This window comes from Coccinella septempunctata, chromosome 2 (assembly GCF_907165205.1).
Source record: "Coccinella septempunctata chromosome 2, icCocSept1.1, whole genome shotgun sequence".
NCBI classification, from domain to species: domain Eukaryota; kingdom Metazoa; phylum Arthropoda; class Insecta; order Coleoptera; family Coccinellidae; genus Coccinella; species Coccinella septempunctata.
Genome location: NC_058190.1, coordinates 50,116,607 through 50,135,656, shown reverse-complemented (window position 1 = coordinate 50,135,656; position 19,050 = coordinate 50,116,607). Strand labels below are relative to the sequence as shown.

General features: G+C 35.5%; 1 protein-coding gene across 3 annotated transcripts in view; it reads right to left on the bottom strand.

Moving 5' to 3' along the window:
- Positions 1 to 19,050, bottom strand: part of LOC123307314 (A disintegrin and metalloproteinase with thrombospondin motifs 16) — a 47,418-nt gene that overhangs the window by 11,895 nt on the left and 16,473 nt on the right. For all 3 annotated transcript variants that reach the window (XM_044889567.1, XM_044889570.1, XM_044889568.1), the window contains exons 3-5: positions 15,218 to 15,281; positions 14,836 to 15,125; positions 4,199 to 4,285 (exon numbers count right to left, since the gene is read on the bottom strand). In XM_044889567.1, the coding sequence (XP_044745502.1) occupies positions 4,199 to 4,285; positions 14,836 to 15,125; positions 15,218 to 15,281 (441 nt within the window). The remainder of the gene's footprint in view (positions 1 to 4,198; positions 4,286 to 14,835; positions 15,126 to 15,217; positions 15,282 to 19,050) is intronic.

Sequence of the window (19,050 nt, the reverse complement as noted above, 5' to 3'; positions counted from 1 at the left end):
TAAGTGTTGCCAATCCGGAAAGTATTGAATAATTACCACAAGACGCCTATACTCCCCTCGGATTGTACCAAACCTTCCTTGACCTTTTAATTTCTCCTACCCGTCAAGGTCGCTTGATTAAGGAAACAAATACGCGTTTAATAACAAACGAATTTATTGTCTTCCATCGGCTGTTAATTCAAGAATATCGATTTTTGAACCAAGGACGATGGCATGGTGATATCTCGAATGCCGGATAATAAACTTGACGGAGAGAAAAAACGTACATAGCGGAAGCCTTGCAGTCGGAAAAGAGTTTTTTTTTATGAATTTACCTGTTCGAAATTGATGTATGACGTGGTTTAGAGAGGACAGAAAGTTCAGTGAGAACGGCTTCTGTTTTTTACGTTCTTGAAGAGATGAACCATAAATATCAAGACGCCTGGAGTTGTTCTTGGTTTATCATTTCCTTATGATTGAAAGTTATAAAGGGATAGAAGTTATCTACAGGGTGAGTCTTTGCCTCGTGAGAATATTTCAACAGTTGATGCTTGAGGTCAAAAGAAACACTTTTTTTCTTTACCATTTTTTCCGAATCGGCTCGGTTTAAAAGATACAGTATGTTGAAAAACCATACAAAAATTATTTTTAGTTCTCTCTCACCCAAGGGTTTATCAAATGAAATGAATTTCGGATGATAGTTTTTCATCTATTTGATGAATCTTTTTCGAACACAAGATATCATCCATGTCTTCCAGTTTTCTCATTATGACCATTACGTACCATAAAAATACCAAAAATTCAATGAATCCAACTCTTGAAACCAAGTTGAACGCTATCTGATGAATATTTGAACTTTTTGTAAAATTGTAAAGTATGGCTCATATTTTCTCGTATAATGCGCCGTTTTCGAGTAATTCGATGTTCGAAAATAAAAAGTATCTGTGAAATTCGAAAAATTGGGTACTTGGACCGAAAACAACTTTTAGAAGATCCACAAATGTGTAGTGTCACAGATTTAGCAAGTTATTCTGAAGATTCTTTCTATTATGGACAAATCGGAAAAAAGTGTGAGAAGAAAGTGTTTCTTTTGACCCCAAGAATCTACTGTTGAAATATTTCGCGAGTCAAAGACTCACCCTGTATATTAAATGAGGACTTATGGTAAGTTCTCCAAGAAGATTTCAAACATCTCCGGCTCCTTTGAGAGCTGATGGCGCTTGTAACTAATTAGTATCTTGAAAGATTCAAATCTGACTGATTTGAATTTTCTGCAGCAAGTGTGTATCACTTATCTGAAATTTATGCATGAAATTCAAAAACATAATCTCATCCAATCTATGTACATGAGAACCACGTAAAAATCACCATAAAAGTGAATTGAAATATTCAGCTATAATGGTAATAATAAATATATATTTACATACATAATGAATTATACTGAAATTAATGGTTCTTCCTAATGAATTTTAACAACTGCTGATTGATTAGTCGATAAAGATTTGAGTTGTCGATACATACTTGGAAGATGCAACAAAATAATTGTAAAATATATTGCTTATGATAATCATCAAAGTTTCAGCAGATTTGAGCTCGATTTCAAGGAATTTTACCTAGATAAGGATTATACTTCACACGTGTTTCGATATTATACTGGCATCTTCAGGTCAATAGAAAAAAATTGGTTTACAGTAGTTCACTGGAAAAAGAGTCTCAGAAGGGCGTGCATCCAGTGAATGCAAAACAAACAATAAACACGTCATATCCATACAAATACCGAAGAAAGAAATCGCACTGATGAAACCTCTGATGCGTGTAGGACCATCAGTTTCTACATTCCTATTGTTCTTCCCTTGTTACTAGTTGAAATGCAGGTTACATCGATAAGGCTTATATTTTCAATTGGTACATCCGTCACGCTGAAATGGCCGTTTCGATAAGTGTGTCATTGCGTCTTCGATATGACCGAATTTTGAAATTATTGATGTGCTAATTTCTATTTGTGTCGTTCGATTTGGTCCTTCCGCAACACGGTCTCTTGAAGGTCGGACTATGGTCTATTATTAGATTGCTGTGCTGTGGGCTTTTTCGTCATTGGGTGTCTAATCTTTTCTTCTAATCTGAGGAACTGAAGAAAGCCTATTCTTGGCTTACTTTGTCAAGTGTTGTTCAGGCAGAAACACTTGCTAGTGCAACATGTAACGGGATGAACCACTATACAGGGTGAATTTTTGACTGGTATGAATATTTCATACAACAGTTACAACAGGATTTTCGATTAATGTCATCCTAGAATAAGTTCCCGAAAATTGATTTTTCATTTTACTTGTCCTATACCTACCTACACATAGTAAATGTCTTAAGGTACCAATAAATACCTGATTATTATTATTATATCAATGTATTAAGATGAACAGCCACAAATACGCGCCAGTTGTCCTGTTAATTGTTTATTCATGTGAAATTTTTGTTCAAAGGTGAAGTTCATCTTGACTTGAAACTTCCTTTAATTACTTTTACTTCCATTGATGTAAGATGATTTCTGTTGAAGAATTTAACATTTTTGTAATTATCTGTTAATTCCTTCGGGAGATACCTATTGCCAACCACTGCAACATATGCATTTCATCTTCGGGTTAATATTTTTGAAATCAACAACTGATGTAACGTATTCAAACTTTATCCAAAGAAGATAACGAACATTAACTCTCCTCAAGCTAGTGCATATTATGATATTACACTGATCTCTTGTATTTTGCATGCAAATAACTGGATTTGGTATGCCTTCAATCAGTTTGTATAAACTTCAATTATGTTCGTCACATATTTTCCGAAGAGATTCGACATTGTGATAAAATACGTAATAACCGAAACTTTTACGTAGAACGGGCAACATAGCGTTGATTTAAAACCCAAAAATGTTTTGACAAGCGTCATAACCCCACATTTTCGTATTATACAGCGTGAAATGTGTCAAATTTCCATGGCCAACCGAGTGCTAAAATAAAAGTGAATGGAGTATATCTATCAAACAGAGATATTCTGAGGAGGTTTACGAGTGTGGAAGAAAGTTATTATCTGTCAAAAAATGACACCTGTCAGAATAGGGGACCATTCAATATGAATCCTTCAATTAGAAAACCCGTTAGTTATCTAGAAAAACTTGGCTAATATTACTTTCAGCATACAGTTGTCGATCTTGATGGAAACTATTTAGAGAAGTAAGTATGCAGCTCTGCTCCATCTCCATCTATCCAATCTCATTCTTCTCGTAGACAACTAAAATTTTAAAGTTCTTATTCGCGATTGTTAATGTAACTACTAATGAAACTAGGTTAAATTTCTCACGTTCGCGCATATATTGCATAACCATTGTTATCACTAATTCATTCATCAAGTCAAGCAACACCTTATGCCATTCTTACACGCCTTGGTTGTCTCTGATGCTGTAAACACGTTGGTATTAACGTAATGCACCCATGTAAGAAATGCTTTACTGCACGTGTCCTCAGATAAAGTAGATCAATAATCGATAAACTTGGGTATTTATTGCCTGCCGCTTTGTCGCTCTAATAGATTGTTTAGGTGTTATTCGATGCTATCAGACCATCATTGTTAATTGTAGCTACTTATTTGCTGGAAAAATTCTAATGAACGAATGAGCTAATAGAGGGCAAAATCTATGATGTACACCTTGCAATTTTGGACTGAAATGTATGTAATTAGTTCGGTTCAAAAATGCGTTTACTCCAGAACGAACTATTTTTACTATAAATCGAAATGAAATCTCTAATCTTGAAACCCTGTTAATGTACGAAAACCAGTAATTCATATGGATAATTAATATTCCTTTCGAGAAGACAATTAACGTCAGTTTTCCTATATCGCGAAACTTATGTTTGATACTGATTATTTATTCAGAGCCAACATCACGTAGATGTAATCTGAAGTTTCATTCACACTTAGTTTCGTGAAGGCATTCAGTCATGTTTCGTGTAATGCTGAGTATCTTTCGTCAGAAATCCATTTCAGCAACAACACTTTACACTTGAACGAATGTGAGGAAAATTCTTCGAAGAGTACTATCTGGGAAGGTCTTAAAAATGTCCTAAAAGTGTCAGACAGTATATGTATAAAAGAAATTTATGCAATGTGGCTAATTCTAGTTGTAACACCCTGTAAATCTATCTCGAAATGTTCAGGACGATGGACTACTCACCACAACAATGATGTCTTCTTCGTTCCTCAACAGTACAGCAGCCTGATTCTCCTCGTCCTGATACAGATCTCCAATTTCTTCATTGGTCTGCAAAAAAAATCATTATGAATAGGTATAGCACAAATCCCCGTTGGATTCATCTGGGTCGGATGCTGCAGAGTTGGGTCGTAAATCAAAATGAAACGTTCTTGTCCAAGACATGTATCCATATATCCACTTTGGGTTATGTAAGATATGACATGACACGGATTCACTTTGCGAGGTATTTATGATTAGCACTGTTGTGGATGCAGCATCATTTTTAGGGACACACATGCATCGTTGACCTTTTCGACGAATTAACGTCTTTCCTAATACCGAATATTTGCCAATTTCAATTTTTTTCCGTCGTTTATAGTTATGGGAGAGTTGGTTCACTGTGTATTATGCTGGAAAAGAGCTCAAGGCATGAATTTGTTGATCTTAAAGTGAATTACGAATGAAATGTGCATATACCGATGATTTTCACCTACACATCATTTGCCGTTTGAAGGAAATTATGAGATTTTTCACGTATTTTCACTATATTTCGAAGATTTATCGATTAAATGGAGAATTAAATGAATTTATCATACGACCTCTAAGAGAGGGGAATATGAGTTGTTTTTAAAGTCAAAACCAACTATTTGTGCCTGAAATGAATGAACCTGGTCTTTAATTGATAGTCCCTCTGCATGTAGAAAGCCTAAAGCCACTTTCATAACGAATCCTTTCAATAGAGTTTAATTTACGTAAAATACAGGGTGTCAATTTTGAAAATAAAGAATGATTTTCAGTTATAATTTTGAAGGTTTTTGGAACACACATAAGAATGAACCTTTGGCAAAATGTAGTAGAATATTTGATGATATTTGACCCTTCATTTCTGAGGTATCACAACTTCTATTTATATAACATTCTAATAAACTAGAATAACATTATCTTATGGATTCTCATGTGCCTAACAGCTGAAAAAACAATAGTCATATTATAATCATATTTTCACTTATAAAAATGTTCATCATATTTTTCCGATACAAATTTCTGATAAGGTTTAGCAGCCCATATCTGGGATATTCCTCTCATCTTTCCTCTTTATCGTCATTCCTCGAAGGACCATTCTACTCATCTCGAAGCCGATCATTTTGAATCTCTTCCCACTCTCAGTCTCCATGCATCTCAAATGCTTATTCAACCTTTCAACTCGCAAAACTCTTACATAATCCAATAATTCCAATATTTCGCATTTATGAATGCGAATCCGTTATTTGCAGTTGTCCTATAGTGGGTTGAAGATTGCACGATAATGATATTATTAATAGCGCCCAGAGTACGTACCTTATCTTCAATAATATGTGCAAATTTTGTATTCCATTGAAATTGTTCGCCTCTTCTTTTACGAGTTTGGTAAATTATATCCTATTATGCCTATTCCAAAGGTCGCGATCTGATGGGAAGTTATTAGTTAATCCTTGCATTTCACATGTAATAATCGAGGTTTTTTGCACTGAAAGGTGAACGATGGGTTGGATTATATAACTGGAAGCTCGCTGTTTTGATTAGGTCAATTTCAATTGAACAGCTCGACTCCCCACTGAATTAATTAACTTTGTCGATGGTTTTTATGTCGAGTTCGTAGCTTTTCATCATGTAGAGATTAATTGTTAATAGATTTACCTACAATTGTTGATTATATGTATGGCTCACTTTGATTTATTTCGCACAATCAAGTTTGAAATGTCCATGATCGAAAATGGCCATCTGTGTGAGTTGTAATTGCTCGTATTCTCCAACAGGAAATATTGTGACAGTCACTGCCTCATCTTAATTTGTTCTCTTTCACCGGTGCTCATTTCTGAATAAATCTCTTCCTTGACTACCGTTCGAGTAGGTTGGGGCATTTCATGTATCCTCAGCAAAACATTAATAATTTCCATATTTCCATGGACGTTTATGCGGAAAAGGAATCGACATAAACGTCTTACCCCATAGAAAGGCACAAACAAAGATTTATAGGAATATTTCACAGGCTGCTGCACTCGCCATAATAAACTCCAATCCACATATGCTCTGTATGAAACGGTATCATGCAATCTATGACGAAAGTAAAAGTTAACTCGCATAGGCGTAAGTGACCGCCTTGCTCGTGCATTTATCGGAAAACTCAGCTAATTACTCATTGTATGTAAGCAGGAAACCCGAAATAATATATTCAAGTACCTTTTCCGCGTCTGGACAAGATTGCAATCGCGAGAGGACTTAAACTGCGTCTTGTGGAACACCATTAGCAAAATTGATAACGTTCATTGAAGCAGACTCTGAATTGTCCTCGTTTAAACCTATACACCAAAGATTATAATATTTGCTATACACTATATCGGTAAACAATTGTCTGTACTAAAAAAACTATTCTTTCCAAGCAATAGCAAACATTTCAACTGAAATTCACAAGGAAATAGCTGCGAATTTTGTAAATTACAAACAGGGTGACAATTTGAGAACTTGCCAGTTCAATTATGTCACGACAAGGATGATTTCAGAGAAAATTCCGAAACAGGTCAATTTCAATTCGTAGGGGGGCATATTTTGAGCAGAATTGTAAGCCGAAATCTCCTCAACCCTAAGTGTAGGAGCTATCACCCCTAACTATCACCCTACACCTCAAATGAAAGATCACTCGACCCTCTACATGATTACTAAAGTTTGCAAATTTTTATTGAGTGCTTGAAGTAGTTACAGGGGCTGACAATTTGACTTGCCAGGCCAATTATGTCTCGACAAGGATGTTTTCAGAGAAAATGCAGAAACAGGTCAATTTTTATTCGGGGGGAGGACATGTTTCTAGCAGAATTGTAAGCCAAAATCTCCTCAATCTTAGGTGTAGGGATTGTCACCTCTAAATTCTTAATAGGGAATATAGGGTGAGCTATACCTCAATTGGAAGACAATAGTATTATCTAGAGGGACATATTGTCTTCCAATTGAGGTTTAGCTCACCCTCTATTCCTTATGAAGAATTTAGGGGTGATAGCCCCTACACCTAGGTTTGAGGAGATTTCGGCTTGCAATTTTGCTCAAAATATGTCCCCCTCCCAGTAAAAATTGACCTGTTCCCGCTTTTTCTTCGAAAACATCCTTATCGCGACATAAATGGCCTGGCAAGTTTTTTAATTGTCACCCTGTACAATATACCACCACTAGTCTCATTTGAAAACGCATCGAACACAAATCGATCGGAATGTACTTTCAACATATCCTCCTATCTTCAATTTGCGGATCAGAAAGAGCATGAAACTCTTGCGTAAAACCCACATGCTATTAATTTTCTAATCCCAGTTATTTTACCAGAACAGCACCCTCATTATTTCCCACGTATTACGAAACAAGAAGAAGAACTTATCCGCATCACATATATCCATGGGGGATCGTACAGGTGAACGTTTCTCAACGTTTACCCTATCGCAAAAATGGAGTCACGAAAATCTAACACCTCTAGTTGTATAACGTCGAAATTGAGATAATTTTTTCAACGCTCAATGCGAGCAAAGTTGCACGTTTTAGGCTCGAGGTGTCTATGACAAATTGATGGAGATTGGGTAAGAGGTGGATTATAAATCAGTGAAGATGGCAAAGGTGAGAGGAGCAAAGGAACATTGATCGATACTCTCTATTAAAGTTTTATGCATTGAGAATTTGATTTATGCACATACATATGTATAGTATATAGATGAGCTATTGGAGAATTTAATAAGTGGTGGAAATTCAATAAATCCTTCTTCGCCTTTGTTCTGCTGAAAATTAAACTCGACTGATCTTTAATTAAAAAATGAATCTCGAATGTGAAGGTTTTTTCATATAATAGAAGTCCATCAATAACTCCATCTGTTTTCTAGAAACATCAGAAATATTTTCTCATATGATTCATATGTTTCTGGATATTTTGGACAGCTGACTACATTCCTAATACCATCCTCATGTTTCAGGATGTGCAGATGAAGGGTAGAAGAACAATTTTTCGTATAATTTTATCAGAATTTTAATTATGGTGTATGAGCATTGAATGCTCTAAGAGTTTGAAACTAGACTGATGAATGAATCCATCCTGGGAACTATTTTTAATTGCTTTTCCATTTCATTTCACAATGATATCTTTGAAATTAGGTCTGCAGTCTGACAACTTGATAGACTTCATTTTCTTTACAGTGAAAAACTGTTACAGGCTCATTCTTAGAAATGACTTTAAACGGCTGTTATATTTTCTTGTACGAGATTGTATAACTTGTGAGCGTTATAAAATATCGAATATGCATAACAATAATGATTTATAAATATATCTACGCATTATACGCGATGATTTTAGCAGATTCGTGTATACAAAACCCATGGCCATCGAAATAACACAATAATGAGATTCAGAAGTCTGCAGAATTCTTCCCATCTTCTATTCAGCGATGATACGGGCTATTAGCAAATATAATCACAACTTGTTTACTTCGCAAATCGACATTATCATCTAGAATTATAATTACACGGCTCATTGCTATGGTAAATTATTTCAGCTTGCAACAATCGGAGGAGATGAGAAAAAAAACATGATTCGGCATAAAATTTTGTAAATTCGAGGCATCCATCAATTGATTGTACACAACGTAGTATAATTGCAAACATTGATTGGTCACGAGTTTTTAGACGCAAAAACCAGTTGATTTATTGAAAAAATCAGTGTCTGATTCGATGGTTTGTGCGAACAATAGATATCGATGAACAACGAAGACAATCAAGGTCGCTCACACTATATTTTTTCAGTGCTAATTTAGCAGAATCTACAATCTAAGTACTCCTGTGATGGATGAATATACCACACTGAATCAATAATTCTTACTGACATGGAATTAATTTTATTTTATCATTTTGACTGGGTTGTAAATGGGATTAGGAATTGAGAAATTGTGTATGGTATGAACCATACACGATGTGTGAACTCCATTCATTGACAGAAGCAATTGCAGGACTTTTCTAACAATCTTCTTAAGATTTCTAGGACTTCGATGAGAGGGATTAGTTAAAATTCGAATATTCTTATGATTCAATCCCTGGTTGGGATGGAATTTTCAAATTCTTGTAAATTAAGCGAAGTTTATCTGTCGATACCTGAGTTACAAATTCTCGATAAACAAAATAGCAAAATAGCTGTTTGCAAACACTGTAACTGTGACTTTAGAAATGTTTGCTGTAAGGAATTGGTTTTGTACACTTTATCTCGTGAAATTGTGACTGAAAATCCGTTAAAAAAACGGGTGGCATGATCCTAGTCAAAGATGAATAATTATTGGTTGTGAAACTTGCAGGAATAATCCATAGGGATACATATTTCCGTAGCTTCTCTTCTGAGAAAATGCTATTGTGTGACAAATATTTAGAAATAGATCTAGAAGGTTTTTCTTCATTTTATCTATCATCTGATGGAATATTCCACTTTCTCAACGCCGAAAGGAAAAGTCCACATTCCTTTCTTAGTTGTCGCTACGAATATTCCCTTTTATGACCACCAAGGAGTGCAAACAGCTCTTGCTTCAGATGATGAGGAAATGTACCATTCGATCCTCGACTACACTCGACGAAATGTACACAATTTCATATTTTTATCTCATTTCCCATATTCGAGCTCTGCGTAATTACACCGTACACGTTTTGTCCGAGAATCTATAACGTATTACGGTTACATAAACACCCACAAGAGCAAGAGTTACGAATCCACAAATCAGTTCCATCAAGGGGTACCCTAGTAGAGCAAATGGGATTTATATGGGCCTCTATTAGCGTGCTCCAAGACCAGGCAGGAGGTTTAGATTGCGGACTTTCACTCTCTACAAGACGAGACTCAAACCGTGTTACGTCGTCTACGACATGCTTCGTTTGTTGCGAGACATTGGATACGAAAAATCTTGCCGGAAGGCGATCTTTAATGTCTCAAGGAAACATTAATCTCTGATTACAGATAGCAAGCCTGAAGTGAATCTAAAGAAGGGTACTTTCAGGAGTCTCTCTTCTTAATGCTGCTATCTTCCTAGCCATTATATACTCATTGGTCTCTTCTATAACCACTCTTGAGTCTTGCTATAGGCTAATCTAACCTAACCTAATCAATATAGGGTTGCTCATTGTTCATAAGCCCACAGTAGGTTGACTGCTCGATTGATTCCTTCTTTGTGCTGAAATCTATATTTACTGAAAGTTTCAGAGCATATTTTACAAGTGATTTATCCTGAGTTTACTAATTTAAACATTCATCAGGTTCTGGTTGACCAGATAGCTGATCTGATACTGCCAGGCTTGATATTGAAGTTCTGTTAAGCATTGAGTTGTTGCAAATTCCTAAATCCAGGAAAAAAACTCCTCACTTTCATTTACAAGTCATAAACCATACATTGTTGCTTCTTTCCTACCTCACATGTTCAGGAATTATAAAATTTTTCATAAAAGTATTCTGGATGGCATCTACAACAGAAAAACTCCATTTAGGAAGCTTTTTCTCTCACTCAACTACACCGAAAGTTATGTCAAACTGTTTATTTCAAATAGAACATTATTTGTCATTATATTTTTGGAATCTCCACAAAATTACTTGAACCTCTAGGTTCTGATGATATTTTTAGTTGAAAAGATTCTGGCCGTTCATTGTGAACTACAAATTTTTATAAAAAATATCATTAGGTTCTCTTAATACTTTCAGTGGAGACACCCAATATGTAATATGTTATTCAAGATATATTGCTCGAAAAATTTCTTGTTGAAGGAATCAAATTTTCTGGTTTTCAAACGACTTGTTGGTATAACCGATACACTGTTAGTTTCATGAATGGCAAAAATTGCTAATTAATAATTGATGTTTAATTGTCCACATAAAATATTCTCTGTATTATTGTTGAGTCAATAAAGTGGGAAGATACATTGATAATCACGTTAGCAAATCTCAAAATTATTTTCCTTCCGTTGTTGTAAATCTCGAGCGAGCTTGTTGCAGAATCAAACAAATATTAATGTAACTGCTCGTAAAGTTTGAGTAATCATCATAGCTCTTCATGCCTAAAACCGCAATGGGGCACGGTCCTAATTCAAAATTGATAACACTGGCAGAAACCTCTGTTTACATAATTTCTACTTCCTTGGGATGGGACAATGATTGCAGTCAGACAATAATTAGGCGTTCTTATGCAATAGGGCATTTTTGACTGTATTCGAGGAAGTCTGACGACCTTTTTATGTACACTATGAGAACAGACGAAATGAGAAAGCAGACAATAACTGATGAGTATTCTTTAATGATGCTCTTCAATCATGTACACGTCAAACTGAACATGTTGAAGCTCTGCAGGTTATTACATTGGCAACTGAGAAAAGAACACTCATCAGTTGCGAAATTCGTAGAAGTTATACCTACAGATACAGGGAGTTGGAATACGTGTTCCACAATGATTTGAAACTAATAATTTTCCTGTGATCTTTATTGTGCGAGAAAAGCAATAGTTCAAGCACACTGAAACTCGTGTAGAAGTATCATGGATCTCCCATATCATTTTAAATCAAGTTTCAGCTTTAAAGTTCCAAATGCTTTCAAAAGGTCAAATTTGGACAGTAGTTTTGATGTTTTTGAGGAGTATTCTCTTCTCCAAGGTATATATCCCAAGCAACTCCTTCTTCATGTGGAAGTATCACTAGAGTGTGTGGAGGATGTGGCAAACGAAATACTTATCTTCCCATAAAGCCCCAGACTCTTTCTATGGGTAGAAGATTGAGAGATCTAATATATTCTTCAAATTGGTTGTTCTGTTTTCCTTCAATTCCGATATCTCTTCTTGCATTCTCATTACAGAGACTCATCATCCGATCGAAACCAAGTTACTGATTAGGATGAAAGCATAGCCGAACAAAGCAACATGTTTGTTTATTGAAATGATGCTGACCAATAACGACTTTCATTTTCTAATTCATTAGTTGGCGCAATATGGATAGCGGAATGAGCAGATGCAAAATGTTAACAACTGAAAGAACATCGGCTTGATGGTTGATGAACTTCCATACTCGAATCATTTTGGCATTAAAAACTTTCGTAACCTTTTATCAATCAGCAGAGTCATGGTTGACGGGAAGCTCTGCTGGGTTTCATCAATTTCTTTTCCTTTGTCAGCGACTTGCATAATTTTTATTGTATAATTCGTGGTTGACAGCATGATTTTGTAGAAGTTGTGATCATTTGATCATAACAGATCTGGTTATGGCTGGAAAAATTGTTTTGACACGATGAGTTCAAAGGTAATGAATAAAATCCAACGAATAGCAACCTTGCAACAACCGAGATATTTCCTCAGGTCTGTGTGACAAATGATCGATGAACCAGGCCTCTTGTTGTAAAGTTGACGATCAAACTCAATCTTTCGTTGTCCTTCGATCTCGATTCCTGTCGTAGGAAACCGTTATGTAATCGACGAAGTAGGTGAAATACGATCCAGTGTAATAGCCAAAAATTGGTAGATGTCAACCGTGAACGCAAAGTGTAGGTTTCAGATTTCAAATGAGCACACCGCAAAGTTGCCATCAGAAGGTGTGTTGATAAACAGGTTGGGAAAAATTGGGGATTTGTACTTGGGAAATCATTCCTCCATGTTATTGTAAGCATGCAAATGAACACATAGATAATCATAAGTATGACACAATGAAAATGGACCCAAGTAGGAAAAAATAGAGTAACTCAACGATCTCTCTATTGTATGTGGCTAGAAAAGTTTAAATCTTGTGCTTATCATGAAACATCATGAAACAAAAATACAGCATGAAACTTTCGACTTCGTAATACTTATAATTCAGAGCTTATAACATTGTTCTTTGGGAATCCTTACACGGTAATAATTAAATCTATATATTTGTTTCCGAAATACTCAAAATAGAAATTGAGGTAATTTATCGGAAAATTAAAAGAAAGAAAGGATAAATATCTAAATTCATTCAAATACAGTTCCACAAAGTAAATTATTTCATAAATACGTAGGTAACAAATGTCTGTATCAGACACCACAAGTAAACATTTATAATCAGAAGCCATTATGTCAAATTTTGTTATAATTAACATTTTTCACCTCTTGGAAGAAATATCCATGGAAAAATGGCACCATGATATAATATTATTGACGTTATGTAATGGTTGTGTGAAAATATTCGCATATTTGAATAGCCCATAGTTTCTGTTGGGATGATGTTTACTCTGTTCTATTCAGTTTTAAAGTGGAGTTTGTCAAATGAATTCCAGCAATAATAATTCATCAAAGTGGGCGTTAATTTACTCGAGAAATAATCATTCCATTAGCGTCTCTTCATTATACATGCAAATATCTATTTTGGCATTTGTTTTTCCACCCACAAATCTGAGCTAAAAAACTCAGAATTTTATTTATGATTTGAGCTTCAGCAGTATACTGTTTTTTCTACGAGTGTTTCAATTGTGTAGATTCTAAACTTTTACTGAATTATTTGGTGATTATTCTAACACATTATATGGGAAATGAAATGTTTGTTATTTCTAGTAGAGAACAATAAAACCTCAGCGATTTGCTTATAATAGTTGCTATTTCTTCTTGTGCTCCATTTCGTCACATCAAAGAAAGTAATAAAAAGAATAGAATTGATAAATTGGAATATCAAAGAGATATGGAATCGATTAGATCCTATTGGTTCAGTAAGTTCTTGACTTACGAATTACCTATCATGCGGATGAGATTCTTCGTAAAAACAATAAATACTCAGAAAAGAACGTCCAGCTGTGAATTTATGACACAGTGAATATGGCACCAGTCATGTTTTGCAAACCGCTTCAATTCAAATGGTTATACCTGGAAGAGGAGCATAAATATTCAAGCGTATGTGTTTTGCCTGGACAATTTTGGAATGATACTTCTCTGAATGCTAATGGCGCAGATGTTCAGTTTAGGAATTTGATGTTTGCGGTCTTGTTCTTTCGAAAACTTGATTATTACCGGGGTTTTTGAACCTTGAACTTGACTTATGATCTCATGAGCAAGGAAAATATATGGCCCCAATCTCAGGCGAAAATGAATGTGATAATTCGTAGAATGACAAGCAGTAAAAATGCTGGAAATTTTGACCTATGATAAAACACCTGAGTCAATATCTACGTAGTGATGGAGCATCCACTAGATGGTAAAAATTTGTGTTCACCAGAAGGTCATGATGAAATTGTCAGAGGTAAAAAGGAATATACGTAAGTTTGGACATCTAGTAAAAACAGTAACTCTGATAATTTTACAGATAAAGAAGATACAGAAAAATATTAACAGGCACTGCAAATAAATATGATGTTTTTGCTAATAAATCAATTTTCGTAAGTTGTTCTCGAAGGGATTCTTCATTTCCCACTAATATATTATAAACCCTTGCAAGACAGTAGAACTAATGGTGAGTTTATGCAGAGTAACTTAGAACTAATAACTCAGAAAGAGACCAATGTCACGTGTACGCCAGCTGCCAATTAGATTGGTCCTTTTCTTTGGTATTCGTTCCTAGTAACTCTACACAAACTCACCACAAACATGCCAAAAGTGACTCACCTCGGGTAGCTCGATGTATTCAACCCCATGCTGAGAAGTGGCGTTGGGTTCCACAGTCCAAATCTTCAGTTTGCCCTTTTTGAATAGCCCACTGGTCGGTATGAGGCTCAAATTGAAGGGTCTTCCAAAGGCTTGTAGCCTCAATTGCCTGGTTGCATCTATCGTCTGAGGAGTGGTGTAGTTTGGCTTGAATTTTTCGTCTACGTTGATGACGTTCTGCGTGAAATTTTTGGATTTCAATATGCTCCTCTTGTTCACGTGGTCTATACGAACTACTTCGTATTCAGGAACTGAAAAAATCAATATTGAATTGTTTATGTATCCTATTTTTAAATGGATATGTATGTATAAGGGAAGTATCGATATTTTGAAAAGTACTCACCTAAATCGTGGTGGTCTACATGGAAAATATTCCTCAGTTCTTCTACTGTCATATGTTTATGAACCTGTGGACAAAATTCACATAAGTTAGATATATTGTACAATAATTAATGAATAACCAATCGAAAATTGCACTAGAGCTACATTCTGACTGTCTCAGTTTAATTTATAACATATAAAGTGACTTGTGAATCATCTGAGAAGAATTGAGTCATCAGAGATTCATTCTATGGCTTGAACTAATAAAAATATATGACCAAATTTTATTGCAATATCTTGATACCACAGTTTTTTCGGGTCCTTAAAACAGTCACTCTATAAATTTTAACCGACGGTGATGTAGGATGTCGAAAATAGAAAAATTCTAAGAGAATTTCTTTAAGAAACGTCTGCGCAAATTTTGGATTGAATTTGTACATATTTTACCATATCTATCTATCACTATGTGCAGTCGTATTCTTCTGAGAGTATTGTGGCTAAAAATAAATTACATATTCTTGAACTCCCTGAACTCTTTGTTACTTTGTTTGAAGAAGATTTTTTGCAGACGTGGAAGAAGTTTGGCTTCGCTTTATTCTTTGTTTTGATGAAAACGAATGACATGCCTGTTCTGGTAATTGTTTGATGTTTACCCAAGTACATTGTTCGTCCTTGATATAAACGCCATGACAGACACCGGTTATTTGCTCGCATGCTTCGTCACGTTTTCGAGATAAAACATTTTTGTCTTTATTGTGAGTGCAAAAAATTTGAGTTCAGATGTGTCCTCTGTGCTTTATTAGTTTCATTGAATAAACGGACACGAAAGATAATATAATTCTCTCAGTTTACGCCTGCAAAATCTTCTGTCTGCTAGCAAAGTCATAATAATCTCCTTATTTGATATGGACTGTGAAGGAAAATGATCCCCTTAAAATTCTCATTCATCGCTTACGAATAATCGATCAATTTGATCCTATTATTGCATCCGATATGACATGTTTATTCATGAAATTGCAAAATCCTAATGAGAATTGATGTGTTTCATTCAGACTGGTGCATGAGTCACCTATAAGAATGAAATTATGCAGAACATTGACCCATTTCGTTTGGTTCGTCTTTCAGTCTAGTGGGCGTATAATAATAAAGTCGGCTATGAAATTCGAGACTTGACGAGGGAGCGGACTGCCTTCTCTTTCACGATTTTTATTCATCGAAATGTATTTTTGTTGGTCTTTCTACCATTCATACTCGAATCTGACGATGGTGTTCAAGAAACTTGCTGTTATTCAACGAAAACTATGTGGAAACTTATTGATGACAATATTGAAGGCTAGCCCAGTTTTTTGATTTTGGGAGAGTTTAACAACCGATAATTCGGCCAATTTCACATGAAAATAAAGTATTAACAATCACTGACGAAAGGGCTTCTTCCAACGATCAAGAAACCAATTTTTCAATGATGCCCAAAAGTTAAATAATCAAGATATTTATGTTGAATATGAAAATGGAGAAAATATTTGGTGACTTCAACAGTCGATCAAGCGACTAACCCATAAAAGGTACATTCGGACTTTGAGTCTGGGGCCAAGCAAGCCTGGGCCAATTGAAAATTCGTCAAGACCGAACGGTTGCATCAAGGTCGATTAAACTTCTGGATTTGTTACACTATTCAACAAGGGTTCTCCCACCTAAGAGATTTATATTTTTTTTGTTAGGTATCCCTCACCTTATTACAAAAATGATAGTACTTACGTTTGTTTAGCTCCCGTTATCAAAATAAAAGACATGCGTGAATTGTCCAAGTTCGCACTTCTGTACCCTACGATACTTTATAAAATAAACAAACTATTGAAACAAGTTCAGTTTCTGGCAGCATTGAATGACTTTGAAAAAGAAGCCTGGTTGTCCTTTGTAGAAGTGACCAAAAATTTTCTTGGCAATTACAAATCTACGCAATATGTAAATATCGTCAAAACGGATGTTTACAGGCTCATCAAAAAATGGGATGCAACATGTCCTTAAAGCCCGTTTGCAACAGCCGAGAATTCTCTGGAGAATTCTCTACAAAATTCTCGCAAGAAAACGGCAGAGATTATTTTGTATGCAACTGAACAGAGAATTCTACCGAATGTGCGTATGCAACGGTATATAATTCACGGCGCATGAATTTTCGAGCAAATTCTCCAGAGAATTCTCGGCTGTTGCAAACGGGCTTAAAAATACACTTTTCGCAATCACATATTAATTTCTTTCCACAAAATATGGGAGCCGTAAGTGACGAGCATGGAGAGCGATTCCATCAAGACATCGCGTCATTCGAAAAACGCTACCAAGGCAAAGGGGAACCCTCTATGCTTGCTGATTATTGTTGGTCCATCGTTAGAGAAATACTGGAGTCGTCCTACAGCAGAAAAGACAAAAGATCTAAGCGATCGGAATCTTTTACTCCATTGCAAATATTATAATGCATTGTTTTTGTTAAAAATCATGAATATAATTATTAAAACACAACAAGAGCTAACTTCCACTTTTTATTTATCGTGCGTTTATACCTTGGCTACGAAGATTAAAAATATATATATTTTCCTTAGGTGGGAGAACAAAGTTATAATTTTGTCGATCAGTGTTATTGAGAGAGTTGCTCTTTCGGAATATGTATCACATTCAGATCTGCGATAATTTTCCTGGAAGAAAAACTACTCGCAAGTTGACCATCGAAAAATTCCCAAAAAGATGGGGTCAGTTGAAACTCCCTCAAGACTAAACGGTTGTGCCGAAACAGATGAAATTCTCAGATTTTTCACTAGAAGAGTTGGTCTTTCAGAATATGTATTACATTTAGATCTGCGATGATTTTCAGGGCAGAAAAAGTACTCGCAAGTTGACCATCGAAAAATTCCCAAATAGATGGGGTCAGTTGAAACTTCCTCAAGACCAAACGGTTGTGCCGAAATGGATGAAATTCTCAGATTTTTACAAGAAGAGTTGCACTTTCAGAATATGTATCACTTTTAGATCTGCGATGATTTTCAGGGCAGAAAAAGTACTCGCAAGTTGACCATCGAAAAATTCCCAAATAGATGGGGTCAGTTGAAATTTCCTCAAGACCTAACGGTTGTGCCGAAATGGATGAAATTCTCAGATTTTTTACCAGAAGAGTTGTTTTTTCAGAATATGTATAACATTTAGATATGCAATAATTTTCCTGGAAGAAAAATTACTCGCAAGTTGACCATCGAAAAATTCCCAAAAAGATGGGGTCACTTGAAACTTCCTCAAGACCAAACGGTTGTGCCGAAATTGATGAAATTCTCAGATTTTTTACTAGAAGAGTTGCTCTTTCAGAATATGTATTACTTTTAGATCTGCGATGATTTTCCTGGAAGAAAAATCACTCGCAAGTTGACCGTCGAAAAATTCCCAAAAAGATGGGGTCAGTTGAAACTTTCTCAAGACCAAACGGTTGTGCCGAAATGGATGAAATACTCAAATATTCTTTCAGAATATGTATCACATTTAGATCTGCGATATTCTTGCAACTATTCTGAACCCATCTGGAACCATATCCTACAAGAGAACCAAAGAATCCCCTATTCCTGATATGGAAAAGTCTTCTGTTCACGCTCATCATCTACCATAAATGGCAACATCAAAACCCATCCGAAATTGGTCTGTAATGAGACAAGGACAATAAAATCCCACAACAATTTCCACCGAATTCCATATTCAAACGAAATCTCTTAATTCGCCTCATTACAAGCTCTTGAGGTCGAGCATGAGCTCTGCTCAAACCAAGACGTTCAGCTGTCTATCAGCTGGCAATTACGCATCACCATCAGAGCGTTGTAAACA